General features: G+C 56.1%; 2 protein-coding genes and 1 long non-coding RNA gene across 36 annotated transcripts in view; 2 read left to right on the top strand and 1 right to left on the bottom strand.

Annotated features, from left to right (window-relative positions):
* The window catches only part of CACNA1G (calcium voltage-gated channel subunit alpha1 G), a 66,688-nt gene extending 62,454 nt beyond the window's left edge, over positions 1-4,234 (top strand). For 27 of the 31 annotated variants that reach the window (XM_077971141.1, XM_077971152.1, XM_077971154.1 and 24 more), the window contains 3 exons: positions 1,057-1,225; positions 1,509-1,678; positions 3,179-4,234. In XM_077971141.1, coding sequence (XP_077827267.1) covers positions 1,057-1,225; positions 1,509-1,678; positions 3,179-3,913 — 1,074 coding nt within the window. In that variant the 3' untranslated portion in view covers positions 3,914-4,234. The remainder of the gene's footprint in view (positions 1-1,056; positions 1,226-1,508; positions 1,679-3,178) is intronic. The other 4 variants (XM_077971157.1, XM_077971155.1, XM_077971156.1 and 1 more) reach the window with 2 other exon arrangements.
* Positions 4,235-5,936: 1,702 nt separating this feature from the next.
* On the bottom strand, positions 5,937-11,409 carry LOC106993999 (uncharacterized). Its single transcript, XR_013406530.1, has 3 exons — positions 11,275-11,409; positions 6,533-6,607; positions 5,937-6,063 (listed from the first exon to the last, which is right to left on the bottom strand). It is a non-coding gene; the product is annotated as an uncharacterized LOC106993999 (long non-coding RNA).
* A 227-nt stretch (positions 11,410-11,636) lies between these two features.
* ABCC3 (ATP binding cassette subfamily C member 3) overlaps positions 11,637-13,966 on the top strand; it is a 57,518-nt gene continuing 55,188 nt past the window's right edge. For all 4 annotated transcript variants that reach the window (XR_013406517.1, XM_015119269.3, XM_077971161.1 and 1 more), the window contains exon 1: positions 11,637-12,122. Coding sequence is in view for 3 of the 4 variants with exons in the window: in XM_015119269.3 (XP_014974755.3) it covers positions 12,078-12,122 (45 nt within the window). In the remaining variant the exon portion in view is untranslated. The remainder of the gene's footprint in view (positions 12,123-13,966) is intronic.

Below are 13,966 nucleotides of genomic sequence, written 5' to 3'. Positions count from 1 at the left end.
GAGTCATTGGTTAAAGTGGAGGTCAGGGAGCCAGCTGTGATACGCCTCTGGTGGTCATCTGCCATTCAACCCACCTGAACCCAACCCACGCCCTATGCTGGGACCTGGGGCTGCTGTAAGAATCGGATGAACAGCCTGCAACCTGCAAGCTCTCCTGAGCTGCCTGGTCCCTGCTCCTTGGGAGGGTCCTCTCCCCATCACCTCCCCTGACAGCGCAGGGTTGTGGGGGCTGCTGGCTGCTGTTGGCTTTTTTTTTTTTTTTTTTTTTTTGAGACAGGGTCTCGCTCTGTTGCCTAGGCTGGAGTGCAGAGATAAGATCCCAGCTTACTGCAGCTTTGACCTCCCGGGCTCAAGCAATCCTCCCACGTCAGCCTCCAGAGTAGCTGGGATTACGGGTGCCACGTCACCATATCCAGCTATTTTTTTTTTTTTTTTTTTTTTTTGGAAATGGGGTTTTGCCATGTTGCCCAGGCTGGTCTCAAACTTCTGAGCTCAAGCGATCTGCCCATCTTGACCTCCCAAAGTGCTGGGATTACAGGCATGAGCCACCAGCCACTGTGCCTGGCCTGCTGTTAGCTTTTAATCCTCCCCTGAGCTGCTCTGGGTCAGGGCTCCAGCCCGTCCCTGTGGACACCAGAACTCCCTTCAGAGCCTTGAAATGGAGCCTTTAGAATGAGCTCGTGAGCCACCTGCAGGGCTGGGGGCTGGGGGCTGCTCTCCCTTCTCTGGACACCTCCTCACCCCTCCACCACCACAGTGGGAGCTTAAAGGTGATGCAATGTGTACAGTTTTGCAGGGGGTGGGACGCAGGGCCTGCAGACTCTCCCGGCTGCCCAGACCCCCTCCTACCTGCTTCCTCCCCGCGTGTGGAGGCCTCATCCATGTGTCTGCCCTTCTCCCCAGCCACGCTCATGCCCATCTCTACCTTGTCCTGGGAGGGTACGGGGGTGAGGGCTGGGCAGGGGGGCGCGGCTGCTTTCTATTATCAGCTCTGCCTCAGTTACCAAAGCCAGACATACCCTCTTCCTCCACCTCCCTCCCCTGTTCCTTTTGCAGGTACAGCCCCACCCCACGGAGCTGCCAGGACCAGACTTACTGACCGTGCGGAAGTCTGGGGTCAGCCGAACGCACTCTCTGCCCAATGACAGCTACATGTGTCGGCATGGGAGCATTGCCGAGGGGCCCCTGGGACAGAGGGGCTGGGGGCTCCCCAAAGCTCAGTCAGGTACCAGGGCTGGAGCAGGCCAATTTGGCTCACACGGGAGATTCCATCCTGGCCTAAGCCAGTCCTGATCTGAGGGGATGGGGAACTGAGGCAGCCAAAGTGGTCTCTCTGACCTTAGGGGAGCCTCCAGCCTGGGGGAATGGCTTTCAGTCCAGGGGGTAAGGGTAGAGGCCCTGATGAGGGGCAGAGAGTGGAAGGGAGGGCTCAGGAGGGCGCCTGCTCCCTTGAACCCTCCAGCTCCATTCTCTCCCCCCACCCCTCTCCTGCTTCCCTCCCTCCACAGGCTCCGTCTTGTCCGTTCACTCCCAGCCAGCAGACACCAGCTACATCCTGCAGCTTCCCAAAGATGCACCTCATCTGCTTCAGCCCTACAGCACCCCAACCTGGGGCACCATCCCCAAACTGCCCCCACCAGGACGCTCCCCTTTGGCTCAAAGGCCACTCAGGCGCCAGGTGAGCAGGTGTGGAAAGGCAGGCACAGGCCTGGGGCTGGACCCTCTGCTGCTGGTGATGACCCGAGTTGACACTTTCATTCTTCCAGCAAACATTTATTGTGTGCCAGTGATGTGCCAGGCTCAGTTGCAGATACCAGGGACACAGTACTGGGCAAAGCAGAAGCGGTGTGTGCCTTCTTGAAATTTGCACCTGGTTCCTTGTTCCACTGAGGAGACCTGGAGACCAGAAGGGGTAGTGCTTGCCCAGGGTCACGCCTATCTGGTCGGAGGTAGAACCCAAGTCTCTGGGCTTTCCTTCCTCACCAACCAGAGCTGCCTCCCAATTCTTCTCCACACTTTGGGCTGAGCTGTGGGGCACAAGGCAGGTTTTAAGTGTCTTCACTTTTGGCCAAGTCTGGGGCCCACCTTCCGGAGCCCACATTCTTTTGTTTTGTTTTGTTTTGTTTTGTATTTTTGAGTTTTGCTTTTGTTGCTCAGGCTGGAGTGCAATGGCACGATCTTGGCTCCCTGCAACCTCCGTCTCCTGGGTTCAGGCGATTCTCCTGCGTCAGCCTCCCGAGTAGCTGGGATTACAGGCATGCACCACCATGCCTGGATAATTTTGTGTTTTTAGTAGAGACGGGGTTTCTCCATGCTGGTCAGGCTGGTCTCGAACTCCCAACCTCAAGTGATCTGCCCGCCTTGGCCTCCCAAAGTGCTGGGATTACAGGCGTGAGCCACCACGCCCGGCCCCAGAGCCCACCTGCATAAGGCCACAGCCCATGCCGTGTGTGTGTCCTAAGGCATGAGCATGGACACATGAGAATCTCAATCTCATATGCTTGGGGCAGCAGGCACAGTCCTTATTCATTCTGTAAATAGTCACTAAGCAGCCTCTGTGTGCCAGGCACCGGGGACACAGCCCCTGCCGCCTGAAGCTCACAGTCTAATAGTGGAGACATACCTGCCATCAGATCATTGTAGCCTCAGCTCACAGCCGCCAGACACCCACGTGTGGGGGGCAGCAGGGACACAGAAGAGGAAGGGGTCGGTTTTACTTGGGGATGGAGACTGTCACACCCTGTGTCACAGAGAACCTGAGTCTGTAAAATCGAGGGATTCTTGCCAATCTGGAAGGGTATACAGAGCCAAAGGGGAAGTCTACGCAGAGGCAGGGAGGCGTGAAGGAGCCAGCTCAGTAAGCAGAGATGGCCTGGCTTCTCTCTCATAGCCCAGGAGGCAGGGGCTGCAGAGACAGCGATTCTTGCAGGCTGAGGGGAGACCAGAGCATGGGGGAGGGAAGACGGGGTTTAGTGGGGGGAGAGGAGACATAGTGGACCACAGAGGTCAGGCTGCAATGACCCCTATCTCCAAGTAAGAGCGGCTACCAGGACCTCTGTGTAGGGTGGTCCTGCAGTGCGTGGTGGTGGTGGGCGGGGGGCACAGCCAGCTTGACAGGAGGGCTAGTCCATGCTGGAGAGGAGACTGCTGGGCTGAGCCCTCCCCGCCCCCCATATAGGCAGCAATAAGGACTGACTCCTTGGACGTTCAGGGCCTGGGCAGCCGGGAAGACCTGCTGGCAGAGGTGAGTGGGCCCTCCCTGCCCCTGGCCCGGGCCTACTCTTTCTGGGGCCAGTCGAGCACCCAGGCGCAGCAGCACTCCCGCAGCCACAGCAACATCTCCAAGCACATGCCCCCGCGAGCCCCTTGCCCAGGCCCACAACCCAACTGGGACAAGGGCCCTCCAGAGACCAGAAGCAGCTTAGAGTTGGACACGGAGCTGAGCTGGATTTCAGGAGACCTCCTGCCCCCTGGCGGCCAGGAGGAGCCCCCATCCCCACGGGACCTGAAGAAGTGCTACAGCGTGGAGGCCCAGAGCTGCCAGCGCCGGCCCACGTCCTGGCTGGATGAGCAGAGGAGACACTCTATCGCCGTCAGCTGCCTGGACAGTGGCTCCCAACCCCACCTGGGCACAGACCCCTCTAACCTTGGGGGCCAGCCTCTTGGGGGGCCTGGGAGCCGACCCAAGAAAAAACTCAGCCCGCCCAGTATCTCCATAGACCCCCCCGAGAGCCAAGGCCCTCGGCCCCCGCCCAGCCCTGGCGTCTGCCTCCGGAGGAGGGCTCCATCCAGCGACTCCAAGGATCCCTTGGCCTCCGGCCCCCCTGACAGCATGGCTGCCTCGCCCTCCCCAAAGAAAGATGTGCTGAGTCTCTCCGGTTTATCCTCTGACCCGGCAGACCTGGACCCCTGAGTCCTGCCCCACTTTCCCACTCACCTTTCTCCACTGGGTGCCAAGTCCTAGCTCCTCCTCCTGGGCTATATTCCTGACAAAAGTTCCATATAGACACCAAGGAGGCGGAGGCGCTCCTCCCTGCCTCAGTGGCTCTGGGTACCTGCAAGCAGAACTTCCAAAGAGAGTTAAAAGCAGCAGCCCTGGCAACTCTGGCTCCAGGCAGAAGGAGAGGCCCGGTGCAGCTGAGGTTCCCAACACCAGGAGCTGTTGGGAGAAAGCAATACGTCTGTGCAGAATCTCTATGTATATTCTATTTTATTAAATTAATTGAATCTAGTATATGCGGGATGTACGACATTTTGTGACTGAAGAGACTTGTTTCCTTCTACTTTTATGTGTCTCAGAATATTTTTGAGGCGAAGGCGTCTGTCTCTTGGCTATTTTAACCTAAAATAACAGTCTAGTTATAATCCCTCTTCTTGCAAAGCACAAGCTGGGACCGCGAGCGCATTGCAGCCCCAACGGTGGCCCATCTTCAGCGGAGAGCGAGAACCATTTTGGAAACTGTAATGTAACTTATTTTCTCCTTTAACCTCGTCATCATTTTCTGTAGGGAAAAAAAAAGAAAAAGAAAAAATGAGATTTTACAAATGAAATGGAATCTTTTTATATATACATACATACATATCTATATATATATATATAAAATAAAGTAATTTTCCTAAATAAAAAGCTAATCACGGTCCAGAGTAAAAGCAAAAGGGATGGAGAGTTAGGCACGTCCAGATGGCACTGATGAGAGAGAGATCCTGGAGATGGGGAGTGGGCGGTGGGGAGGGAAGCTTCAGGGCTGCCTCTTTGTGTATGAGTGTGTATGTGTTTGTGTATATGAGTGTGTGTGTATATGAGTGTGAGTGTGTGCGTGTCTGAGAGTGAGAGAACCTGAACCCTTTGCTCTGGAAGGCTGCACCTCTAGCCCGCCCTCCCCAGCTGTGAAGGAGAGGAGAAGCCCCTCCGCCTGGTGCAGGCTGGGGAGGCAGGGTCTCCTCTGCTGCTATCAAAGCTTTACTGCTTCCTCTAGCTAGGCAGCTCAGTGAATGGGAGTAATTCCAGATTAACTCTTATTTCTGCTGACAGCTATCAGCCGCACATTGAAAGCTGGAAATTGGCATAATGAAGCTGTTTTGGTTAATGGGGCCGACTGAGGCTGGGGGAGGTTGCCTCAGAGGCTGCAGATCTGGATCTGTGGGTTGGTGGGGGAGGGGGGAAGTGTTTCTGGGTTTTCCTTCCTGAAGCTTCAGCACAGATTTGCCACACTTCTGGCTGGATGCGTGACCTGAGCTGCCTGGACTTCAGCCTCCTGCCCTTGGGGGTGGGCTTAGCTGACTGGCATTACAGGCACTGCCCGATGGGGACCTCATCCACCTGCCCGCAATGGAATTAAGCTGTGTAAATGGACTGGGCTGCCCTTCCTGAGGATGAGGGTCCAGGGCTGGGCGTCCAGAGGCAACCTTCTGGTGGAGGTGGTAGGGTCGGAGGCCAGGCTGCAGGCTGCTGAGTGGGGAGCTGGCCCCCTGGGTGGTGATGAGCGAGCGCTCAAGATGTTTACATGCACTGCTGCTGCTGCCTGCCCAGGGGGAGCCCGTGGAGAAGGGAGGTTTGAAGGTGGTCAGGGACAGACAGGCGGGAAGAGGGGGAGTGGCGTGGCCCAGGCCACCTGTCTGGTGCTACTGCAGACAATATTCTCTTGTCTGAAATCTTGGTGCCAAGAGGTGGCGACCATGGGTCCAGGCAGCCTGTCACCTAGCCACTCCCAAACATCTGTCCCAACCCCACTCCCTTGAACAGCCCTATCCCCTCGCCCCCAAGGCCTTCAAACCCCAGGAGTGGATTGGGTTCTTGAAACCTCACTGGCAATGCTCGTTCACGCACTGTCTGACCTGGTCAGCTGGGAACTGGGAGCACCAGGCTGCCGGGCGAGTGGACCTGGAGGCGCTGTCCAGCCTTGTGTTTTCTAAGCTGGGTGAGAGCTTTCCTCATTGCTCTTTTGGAGAGAACTGATACCAGTCCTTGAAGCCAATGCTTGGTTTTCTCCTTTTAGGGTGTGCAATAATGTCAGACTTTTTCCTCTGGCCTCCTTGGGTGGGGAGAGGGAGCGCTTGTAGGAGCTGCCATTTAAGATTGAAAAAAAAAGCAAAGCTATACAAAATTCCTAGAGTTCTGTCACCTGGATCTGCAGACTAAGCTTTTATATTTTTGTAGAATTCTGTAGCTGTCTATTCCCTAATGAGGTTGGAGGATATGGGCAGGGGGTTCTGGGATCTTTTATTCTTCTAGTGGTTAGAGGATTCTGGGTCAAGGTGAAGCCAGAGAGCTGGACTCCTACCCACCCCCATCCTTCCAGCACCCTCCCACCCCCACCCACCACCACCACCACCACTTGCACAGCCCAGCAGCACTGGAGTACTGGAGAGTCGCTTAGGTTGAGTCTTAGCATGCCTGTTTCTTTCTGGGTTCCCCCTCCCCTGGCCTCCTCTTCCCAGCAGGGACCGAGGAATTTGGGGTGAACTTACTATGCTTTTGGGTTGCTCTGTAGAGATCTGCAGGGACCAGCCTGGTGAAAACAAAAAGACTCACCTGCTTCCTCGCCAGCAGCCCTCTCTGTGGCCTGGAGGGTTTCTCTGGAAAAGGGCAGTGCCTGGAGGGGGTCCTCTGGATAGTGATGTGGAAATATTAATAGTAGAGTCAAAGTGGGTATTTTGGGGGAGTCGGGGAGAGAACTGTGACCTCTCCCCCCAACGATGTAAAATCTTTATCAATGATGGAAACTGTTGTGTCTCATTAAAAGGGTTTTGAGGTGGAAAAGCAGCTGCCGCTGGATCTTAATAATAATATCAAGACTGCTAACCTCATGCTGCTTGTCTGGGTGGTTATTTGATGCTGCTCTGGGATACGTAGCGGGTGGGGGTAGAGGGTGGAGAAACTGAAGGAGGCTGGGGTGGGGAGTGGCTGGTAGGGGCAGCAGGCCTTGGATGAGGACTCCAGGGGCAGAATGGAACTGGTTAGGGGCTTCAGGCTTTTAGAAGTAGGAACATCTACCCTGGCGCCTTTGTCCTCAGCCTTCCCCTTTGGGGTTCAGAAGAAATTGTGTCAGCGGCTGTAGGCCCCCACCTCAAGCTTGGCTGCTTCTGCTTCCTCCACCCCCAAGACTCCAGGAAAAGGTCTGTGTGGGGGTGGGGACTGGGAAGAGGAGTGAGCTGAGCTGGGGATAAAAACAAATCTGAGGCTCATATGCAGTCTCTCACTCCTCAAAACACCCTAGCACGGAAGTTTGATTGCTATTTCTCCATGAGGCAGCGGGGGTCAGAGAGGTTAAGTGAATTGCCCATGGTCACACAGCCAGGGAATGGCAGAGCTGGGATTTGACCCTAGGTCTGGCCAACCTCCAGCCCACACTACTCCTGTCTCTACTCAGTGTAGAGGAAATGGGGCACAATGGGAAGAATCCTGCTCAAAAATTACTTGCTAGGGGGCGCTTTTCCAAAGTAGTCACAATTCATATTCATACAAATAGGCACACGTGTTCCCCGCATGGCAAACTCAGAGGCTTAGAGAGGCCCCCAGCCTCCCACCTGGTGGGCCACCAGCCTTTGGCCATAGGGAATGGTGGCAAGAGGGGTTCAATCACTGGAGAAGGCATCCCTCAACTCCAGACGCTTGTCCAAGAGCCGGCCAAGGGTAGCTCTGCAATCACTCTGGGTTCCCAGGCACCACCCTTCCACGTCATAACCCTGCCCTTGAACCCCATGGTACCTGTTCTCTTCCCCATCCCGCCCTCTTCTCTCTTCCTCTCCTCTAGCCCTGCCCTACCTACCTAAACCGCGCCCACTTTCCAAACAGCTTTCACTCCTGTCTCCACCCTAGTCCCCACCTGCCACAGCCTGGTGCCCCTTGGCCTATTTTCTCTTTCCTTGGGCCAGTTGAGCAGCCTGTGGAGCGGGACTGGCAACAGCAGTGCAATGAGGGCGTCAGACACCAGGTGGCGGCACAGGGCACCCTCACCTGGTGCACCTGGTGCCCCTCCTGCAGAGGGACCAAGCCAGGGAGAGGGCACCAACACTGATGGACACCTTCTAGGGACAGGTGTTCTGTATAACCTCAGAAGGAGGAAGCAGGCTTGCAGGGTCCATTGAAGGACTTTGTGTATGGAGAAGCCCAAACAGGAATCCCCGCCATCTGAGTGCTGAGCCCGCGGTGTTCAATGACTCCTGCCTGAATCTAGGAGACCCAGGGCTAATCCAGGACCGTGGTTGCCAGGAAGGAAAGGAACTCTCAAAGCAAGTTGAGTTGTGGCCTGGAGTCCCACTCCAGGGCACAGCAAGGCAGGTCAAGGAGGCAGCTGCTCCACCTAAGCCCCAAGAGGGGATTCTGCTAAGAACTTTAAAACTGTGTGTCTTAGCCTTGGTTCCAGGTGTGGGATCTGCTGACTGTGGCCCACAGAACTAATTAATTCTTCTTGCTTTGAAAACTCCAGAATCGGGCACAGCAGCCAGCACTCTCCCCTGCATGCCAAATCAGATCAAGTGCAGGTTGGTGGCAGAGGGGCAGCCTCACTGAGGGCCATGGGTGGGACCAGTGGGGTCACCACCAGACTGGGGTCTGGAGGAAGCAGACCCCACTTCAGGGGAGAGGACAAGGGGTAGGCTGGGGTGTGGGAGCTACAGCCTGGTTTGGGGGTGCTCCAGGCCTCCAAGGAGCCGCAAGGGGCTAAAAGGAATCAGGCGGTGCTTGGAGGGGAAGCTTTGCTATTCCACACCCTGCCCCTCTGTCTTGTCAGTTCCAACCTGCCTCTTCCCCCTTCGAAGCATTTCCTGTGCCTGGGTCTCCCCGTCCCCCACTGTTCTGCTTTCTTCTCTCTGCTGTCATGCCTGCTCTGAGCTGTACCTTGCAATTATTTTATCTTTCCATCTCCTTGCCAGGAAATCCCTGATGCCGGGTTCCCCTGGGACACTCACTGCGGGGGAGGCACCGCACATGCTCCATCCATCCTGCCTGGAGCAGCAGTCAGTTGGGGAGGGAGGATGGGGTTTGGGCCATAAAGGCTGGGAGAGGTTTAGTCCATTTCTCTGCTGCAGCCCAACCCACAAGGCCGTTATTGCTTCTCTCGGGAGCCCTTCCAGCAAGAACCATCTTGGTTCTGAACACTCAAAAGCAAAGTGGGCAGCACCTACTGCTGGGACTGTACCTAATGTCGCAGTGGCCTTGTTGCCTATGACTCCTTCTTAGGAAATGAGGTGTTTGCTTAATCGGTCAACAACACTTCCTGAGGACCAGCTTCTCCAGGCACTGTCCTGGGTGCTGAGGATACAGTTATAAACAAACCTCAGTCCCTATCCTCAAGGTATCCACAGTCCTCTGGGCAAGGTAAGCAAGACAGTGATTACAAGCGGAGGAAGCCTCCTAGCCCAGGACTAGGTTGGGGAGGTCCAAGGAAGGCTTTGAGGGGGTGGGGGGCTTGAATGAACTCTTGAAGAAGTTTGCCGCTAGCAGAAAGGGAGACAGGGTGTAGGTAGGAGAGTGCACCAAGCAGCCTTGAAGACAGATCCGGGAAGAGCATCCCGCTCAAGGAGACTGCGCAGAAACAGCCTCCTCGGCAGGCAGACGTGGGGCACCTCCTGCCTGTGCCGAGATAAGCTCTGTGGCCCTGGGCAGGCTGTAGGGTGTCTCAGGGCCTCAGATTTCTTGCTCTAGTGAGAACAACCAAAACAATAACATCCTAGAAATATTGTGGTTATTATTCAAGGAGTCTCTGAAAGGGGACACACTTCCTGAGTGGCCCAGAGGGGTGAAGCCCCAATGCCTCAAAAGAGATGGGGGAAGGTGAGGGTCGCCAAGGGTCCCCACCACACCCTCAGAGTCCCCAACCCAGTGCTGTAGCCTTGGGAAGGCAATTGCAATAGAAAAGCCAGGGGCTACAAGGGGTGGTGCCTCAGCTCCGATGCTGAAGCCAGAACCCAAGGGTCCTGGCCCAAAACTAGAGCTCTAGCCAATGGACTACCTGGCCAACTGTGGGTCTGGAAAGTCCCGGATGGAAGCTCAGGCTAGTTCTGGGCTCTCCATCTCAGAAAGGGGGTCTGCCTGGGGAGCTCACCTCCCAGAGGGCCCTAAAGAAAAGTCCCCAGGTCTCCTCAAGCCCAGAGCGATCTGGTGCCTATGACCTCACAAGCCCTAGAAAAGGAATGAGACAGGAGGGAGAGTTGGAGGAAGCCGGTGGGTAGACAAGGTCAAAACACAGGGGTGGTGGGTGCTGATGAAGGGTGCTGATGAAGGGTCATGGAAGGGGTAGAGGAAGGTTCCCAGCTGCCTAGGCCGTAGAAGCCTGGCCCACCAGGGCTGGAAGAGAGCTTAGATATCACCTTGTCCACGTTTCTTAGGAAATGAAGTCCCAGAGACATCAAGGAGTTTTTTGAGATCATACAGTGTATAAAAGGTACAGAGGGGGATTGGAGGGGACTGAGTTAGTCCCTGCCCTTGGGGACCTCTCAGACTAGCAGGGAAGACAGACTCTTCATAACTAAATATAACCCAAGGCACACTGTAACAAGGTGTAAAGCTCTGTAAAGTCTTTTGCCCAGAGAGGAAGGTCGGGGGACAGGAGAGGGAGGATGTGTGTGGATGAGTGGAAGGGAAGAGGGCAGACAAAGACGGGGCGTAAAGAACTTGCCCAGTGGAGGGGTAGGAGTCCCCAGTCTCACTGCCACTCCCACGCTTATCCCATGCCCAGCCAGATCTTGGTTCTGACAGCCTAGAGCCAAGGAGACTTCCCTTCTAGTGACCTCCTGCCTGCCCAGAGAGATAGGAAGTGGTTTGTCGCTTCTGCACCCTTACTGGCTCCCACCCACGCCTGCGCTGAGCAGCCAAGGAAGGAAACACCTTCTCTTGAGAACAAGGGTCAGAAAAGGGGTGACCAGGGTGAAACTGGACAGGCCTGTGTGCGAAGGCAGGGAAGAGAAGGGCCAGGGAAAGATCTGCCCAGGAGAATTCCTTCTGAGTCCCAACAAGGGGTGCTGAGTTGGCTTCTGGGATTGTGTTAAGGAAGACAGGGCAAGAGCGGGATTGAGAGATGGAGGCATCCCCACATCTGAGGGGATACGGGGAGAAGGAGAGCTGAGGCAAGCAGGGGAAGGAGAGCACTGACAAGCCCATTTTACAGATTGGGAATGTAGAGTTTCAGCCTTAGGAGGGGGACAAGGACACTCACGTGGGGCTCCTCCTGGGGCTTCGCCTGTCCTTCCCCCCACCCTGATCAGGCTGAAGCAGAGGGAATTCACACATGTTGGGTGCCCCACTAAGTGTGCCAGGCGATACACTTTGCATACCTTTTCCATTCAATCCTCAGAGAACCCTGGGAGGAAGATTCTTCTATGATTGTCTCTATCTTACAGATGTGAAAGTAGAGGCCCAGAGAGGTGCCGAAGTGATGTGGCAAGGTCAGGGGGCCACAGAGCCTAAAAGGGCAGCAGTTTAAGAGGACATAGGAGGCCCCCTGGACGATGCTGCGGCCCCCACCCTCGCCTCACGGGTACACACCCGCGCAGTACACCCCGGTTCCCAGAGCGTGGCGCCTGCCAGTGGCCCCTGGAACCTGACGAGGAAGAGGTCAGCTTCCGGATTGAGCACGGAAGCCCTTCCCATTCTACAGATGAGGAAACCGCCCTCCGGAGAGGAACGTGACCTTCTCAAAGATTCCTTTTTTCCTAGGAAGGATTGTTAAATCCCTCTCCCAATGTCCCCTACTCAGTGACTCATCGGCCCCACGGAGTTGTTCGGGGGTGGGAGCGCCTGTGTATCCCAGTTCCCCCTTGGAAATAGACTCTACTCCAGGATTGTCAGCCTCGGTATTCAGAGGGACATCCCCCTGGCATGGCCCGGGGACCGCTCGCAGGAGCTGTCGCCGTGCCAAGGCCCCCCCACCTCTGCCCCAAAGTCCCTCCCAGGGAGGCGCTGTCGCAACCCGCGGGACGGGGGCAGGGAGACTGGACCCAGAGGCACTGGGGTAGGGCTCGGCGGGGCGGGCCCGGGCGGAGCGCGGGGTGCGGAGGGCGGAGGCGGCTCCGGCGCCCGCTCTGCCCGCCGCTGGGTCGGACCGCGCTCGCCTTCCTCGCTGCCGCGCCTTGGCCCCATGGACACCCTGTGCGGTTCCGGGGAGCTCGGCTCCAAGTTCTGGGTAAGGCGCGGGGCTCCGGGGTCACCGCGCGGGGGTCGGGGTTGGCCGGCTTCGCCCGGTCCTCGCCGCCTGCCTTCCCGCGAGGCCGGCAGGTATCCCGGGACGGAGCCCCTGAGACCGCCTGGGCGCCCGAGAGGGGGCGGTGGGCGCGGGAGGGAGGTTGGCGGCGCCGCCCGGAGCTGGGTCCCACGCAGGGTCCGGGACCTGCCCTGCTCTTCCCTTCCCGGCTGCAGCACTGAGGAGCCCGGGAAAGTGAGGCACAGTGCGTGGCTGGGTGAGTCGGCTCCACCCCAGCCCCTCTGTCGGGTGAGGAACTGGCGTTTCGCAATCAGCCGCGCGTTCGTGGTGGAGGGTCCTCCCTCAGCATCTGTCCCAGACTAGGACTCGGTTGCCCACCTGGATGCCCCAGGGCATCCCGAGCACCTGCTCAACCAGATGTTTTGGGAGGCTGGTTGTGCAGTGTCCCACCCTTCTTAGGAAGCTTTCCTGCCACTTTATTTTCTCTGGGTAAGGCTGAGGTCTGAGAGCAGGCCATCCTCACCACCCTGGACTCAGAAAGGAGAAGCAGACCCTGGTCTGGAGACAGGTACAGGGTGTCAGGATTCCTGTAGTCCAACTCCCTTCGTTTACAGATGGAGAAAGGGAGGTCCAGAGAGAGGAAGAGACTTGCCCAAAGTTACCCAGTTCAATGAAGGCAGAGCTGGGATAGAAAATCAGGCTAGAGGCCAGGTGCAGTGGTTCACGCCTGTAATCCCACCCTTTGGGAGGCAGAGGTGGGAGGATCACTTGAGCCCAGGAGTTTTAGATTACAGTGAGCTATGATCACACCACTGCACTGTGGCCTGGGCGAAAGAGCGAGACCCTGTCTGTAAAAAAATAAATAAATAAGAAAAGAAAAGAAAATCAGGCCTTTTGTGACTCTCACTCCAAATCCCTTTCTAAGACAAGCTGCTTTTCAGCCTGCTGACTCCAGCCTCCAGCACAGTTCAGGTGAGTTAAGTGCCTACAGCCCAGGAGCTTTCTTACCAGCTTTCAAACCTACTTGCCTCTATGAGGCAAGTGATCATGTGCTCTCCGTTTTACAGAGGGAGCTCAGATTAAAGGGGCTTCTCTGTGGTCATTCAAGGGGTGTCCAGGGCCTGTGAATCCCAATCTCTTTTTCCTATTTTAAGTATTTGTACATATGTGCCCTGTAGGTGTGTACGCATACACACAGGCACGTGGGGTGTTACCCAAGAGTTCGTGCTGTGCTCGTGTGTGCATAGGTGTATAAGTCTGGACCCATGCTCTTGGGCTGTGTTTAGGATGGGCTGAAGGCGTTATATGGAGTTTTTGAAACTTGGGGCAATGGAGGTTAAAAAAAAACTGTAAAAAGGCGTTTTTGGGATTCTCTCTTTTTCTGTGGGTGACCCAAAGGTTAATCTGAGATGGTGCAACTTCTCTGTCACTGCCCTTCTTTCCCAGTCCCACAGGAACTCCATCTATTATTCAGCATTGACAGGCCACTTGCCGCCAAGGTCCAGAGGTTGTGCCTTTGCCTCACATGCACACTTCCTTTCACTGCCCATGGGGCCAGGCTGGTATGGCCATGGCAGGTTTGTGGCGCCTGGAATGCCAAGCAGAAAATCAAGAGGGTGGTTGTGCCCAAACTTCAGGCACAAGGGCTCATTGTTCCTGGGTAGCCACCTGAACCCTGAGAGCTTAGGACTCCACAGAGACAGGTCTCCTGGAACCTGGAGTTGGGAAATTCAGGACTCCCTTTTTGTCCCATGTTCAGACATCCTCTGGTTCTACCTTAACATGGGATTGTGGAGTCCAAGAAAGTGAGAGCTTGTGAGTTTGAA

The sequence above is a fragment of the Macaca mulatta genome, chromosome 16, assembly GCF_049350105.2.
Source record: "Macaca mulatta isolate MMU2019108-1 chromosome 16, T2T-MMU8v2.0, whole genome shotgun sequence".
NCBI classification, from domain to species: Eukaryota; Metazoa; Chordata; class Mammalia; order Primates; family Cercopithecidae; genus Macaca; species Macaca mulatta.
Note: the sequence above shows the minus strand (reverse complement) of the source record. Positions and strands in the feature narration are given on the sequence as shown.